Below are 1,956 nucleotides of genomic sequence, written 5' to 3'. Positions count from 1 at the left end.
CCCGCCCGTCTGTGCTTAAAAATGGTTTTAGATTACTTGTAGTGCATATCGTTTATTTAAGGTCAAAACACAATTTGTTTATTTAAGGTCAAAACACATTTGTATAAAGAAAACATATTTACATTTAAATTCAAAAGAATCAAGGACTTTAATCATTTTATTGCGTGAAATTTTGTTTTGCCTCTGAAATCAAAGGTTTTGATCTGAAAGCAAAGGTTTGGATTACAAAGCATTTTTCGTTTCAAGACTTTTTGCATTTGAAGTCAAAATGTTGATTCGAAAGCAATAATTTTTGGTTCGAATGCATTTACTAGCTTGAATAAATTTTTGCGTTTGAAATCAATATTTAGATCTGGATACGATTGTTATTATTCCAAGAGGTTTATGCAACTACAAATAAAGTATGAAGATGTTTGGAATCGGTTTTTAATTATAACGTGTTAAGTAGTATAAAAAAACTATTTTGTTTCAAATAAAGTGTCATCTTCGAGTCGCATGGGTTTCATTTTCCGTACGTCGGGAATCTCGTTAATGTACAGCCTCGTTATTATGGAAACGGCTTTTTATATCATTTTTTTCGTGTTTCCGCAAGGTGAAATTATAGTTAGTGGATAAAGCTTTCTTGTCAGTCTTCTGAGAAAAACTGCTTCGATTTAACTTGGCTTCAGGTGTCGCTTGACAAACAAATAAATAAACTTCTATGAATATATAAACCTTTAGGCAGCACTGTTTATGTTCTAGAATATTTACTTTATGTCGTCAGAATGGCATTCATTGTTTTTGTTCGGTTTTTCATTTTTTAGTAGTTGCGCAATATAGTTAGCTACAATTTGATGGATGTTAGAGATTTGTACACGGCTTTGTAAAGTTTAGTATTTGCATATCATTTCGCGTTATGTTGAAAGCTCAGTCTAAAGAATTGAAGATAAACCCACGGTAAGTTAAGTTGACTGCTTTTTGTTAAAGGATGCTTGATTTTCGTATTTTTTTCTTTAATTTATTAAAGGCACATTAAATAGTACAGATGGCTAGGCCATCAACACAATTTACGACTTAATGATCAATTAATTTGTGAATATTTTAGTTTTTCCGACTCTGAAAGTGAGAATTTTGATACGGACACTGTTCCTACCAGGTACAAATTATGGTTATGCCGCAAATCTTAAGTATAACCTCTTTAAATATTGTTTTAGCATTTAAGTTAAAATATGTTTAGCCTATATACCTACTAAATAATGATTTCTTTGTTTTTTCGTATAACTTAAACTTCAGATTATATTTAACAGGTGAAATGCACCCTGATCCTACTATTCTTTAGAATTTTGCTATCGCCATCGCAGATGGCAGATCATAACGCTTTTACTGTTTATTAAAAAATATATAATGTAGAGGAAGAAGAGATTTGGTAGGCTAATGTATATGTATATTTATTTCTCTTAGTTGTACTAAAGTTCAAGATTGGTTTGCCAAGAATGATCAAGAAAAAAACATTTTTAGGTAAAACGGACCCCTTTAAATATCGCAGTACACCAGTGCCTCCAGTGCAATAAAGCCTGTGAAACTAATGTATCGCCACGTTTACATTGTTTTGAGCTGAACGACATAATAAATGTTTATGACATCACAACACAACACATATGAAAACTGTACAAGCATTTATTTATTAATTGAATAGTACACAACTATACATATATGTACTCACGAACAAAACATTGAATAGTACACAACTATACATATATGTACTCACGAACAAAACATAAAACTAATAAATTACAAAATATCTGCCCCTTCTTCTGTATGTCAGTTCCCAGGTAGGTTCCTATAATTAATTTTACCAACGTGGCAGCCTCGGTTGTCGTCAACCTCACCGTCACTTATTGTGAGGTCGACGACAACCGTTTATAAAACGGGTGCCTTGTTGCATGCATCTCGTGGTCGCTTGCGAGCTGCCACGTT

The 1,956-nt window shown here is 32.5% G+C and overlaps 1 protein-coding gene across 4 annotated transcripts in view; it reads left to right on the top strand.

Moving 5' to 3' along the window:
• The first annotated feature begins 749 nt into the window (after nucleotides 1–749).
• The window catches only part of LOC113475483, a 5,282-nt gene continuing 4,075 nt past the window's right edge, over nucleotides 750–1,956 (top strand). For 2 of the 4 annotated variants that reach the window (XM_026839655.1, XM_026839658.1), the window contains exons 1-3: nucleotides 750–936; nucleotides 1,085–1,135; nucleotides 1,441–1,497. In XM_026839655.1, the coding sequence (XP_026695456.1) occupies nucleotides 896–936; nucleotides 1,085–1,135; nucleotides 1,441–1,497 (149 nt within the window). In that variant the 5' untranslated portion in view covers nucleotides 750–895. The remainder of the gene's footprint in view (nucleotides 937–1,084; nucleotides 1,136–1,440; nucleotides 1,498–1,956) is intronic. The other 2 variants (XM_026839656.1, XM_026839657.1) reach the window with 2 other exon arrangements.

Source organism: Ciona intestinalis, unplaced genomic scaffold, assembly GCF_000224145.3.
Source record: "Ciona intestinalis unplaced genomic scaffold, KH HT000594.1, whole genome shotgun sequence".
In the NCBI taxonomy this organism is placed as follows: Eukaryota; Metazoa; Chordata; class Ascidiacea; order Phlebobranchia; family Cionidae; genus Ciona; species Ciona intestinalis.
The sequence above is the reverse complement of the archived record's forward strand: the minus strand, read 5'-3'. Positions and strand labels throughout refer to the sequence as shown.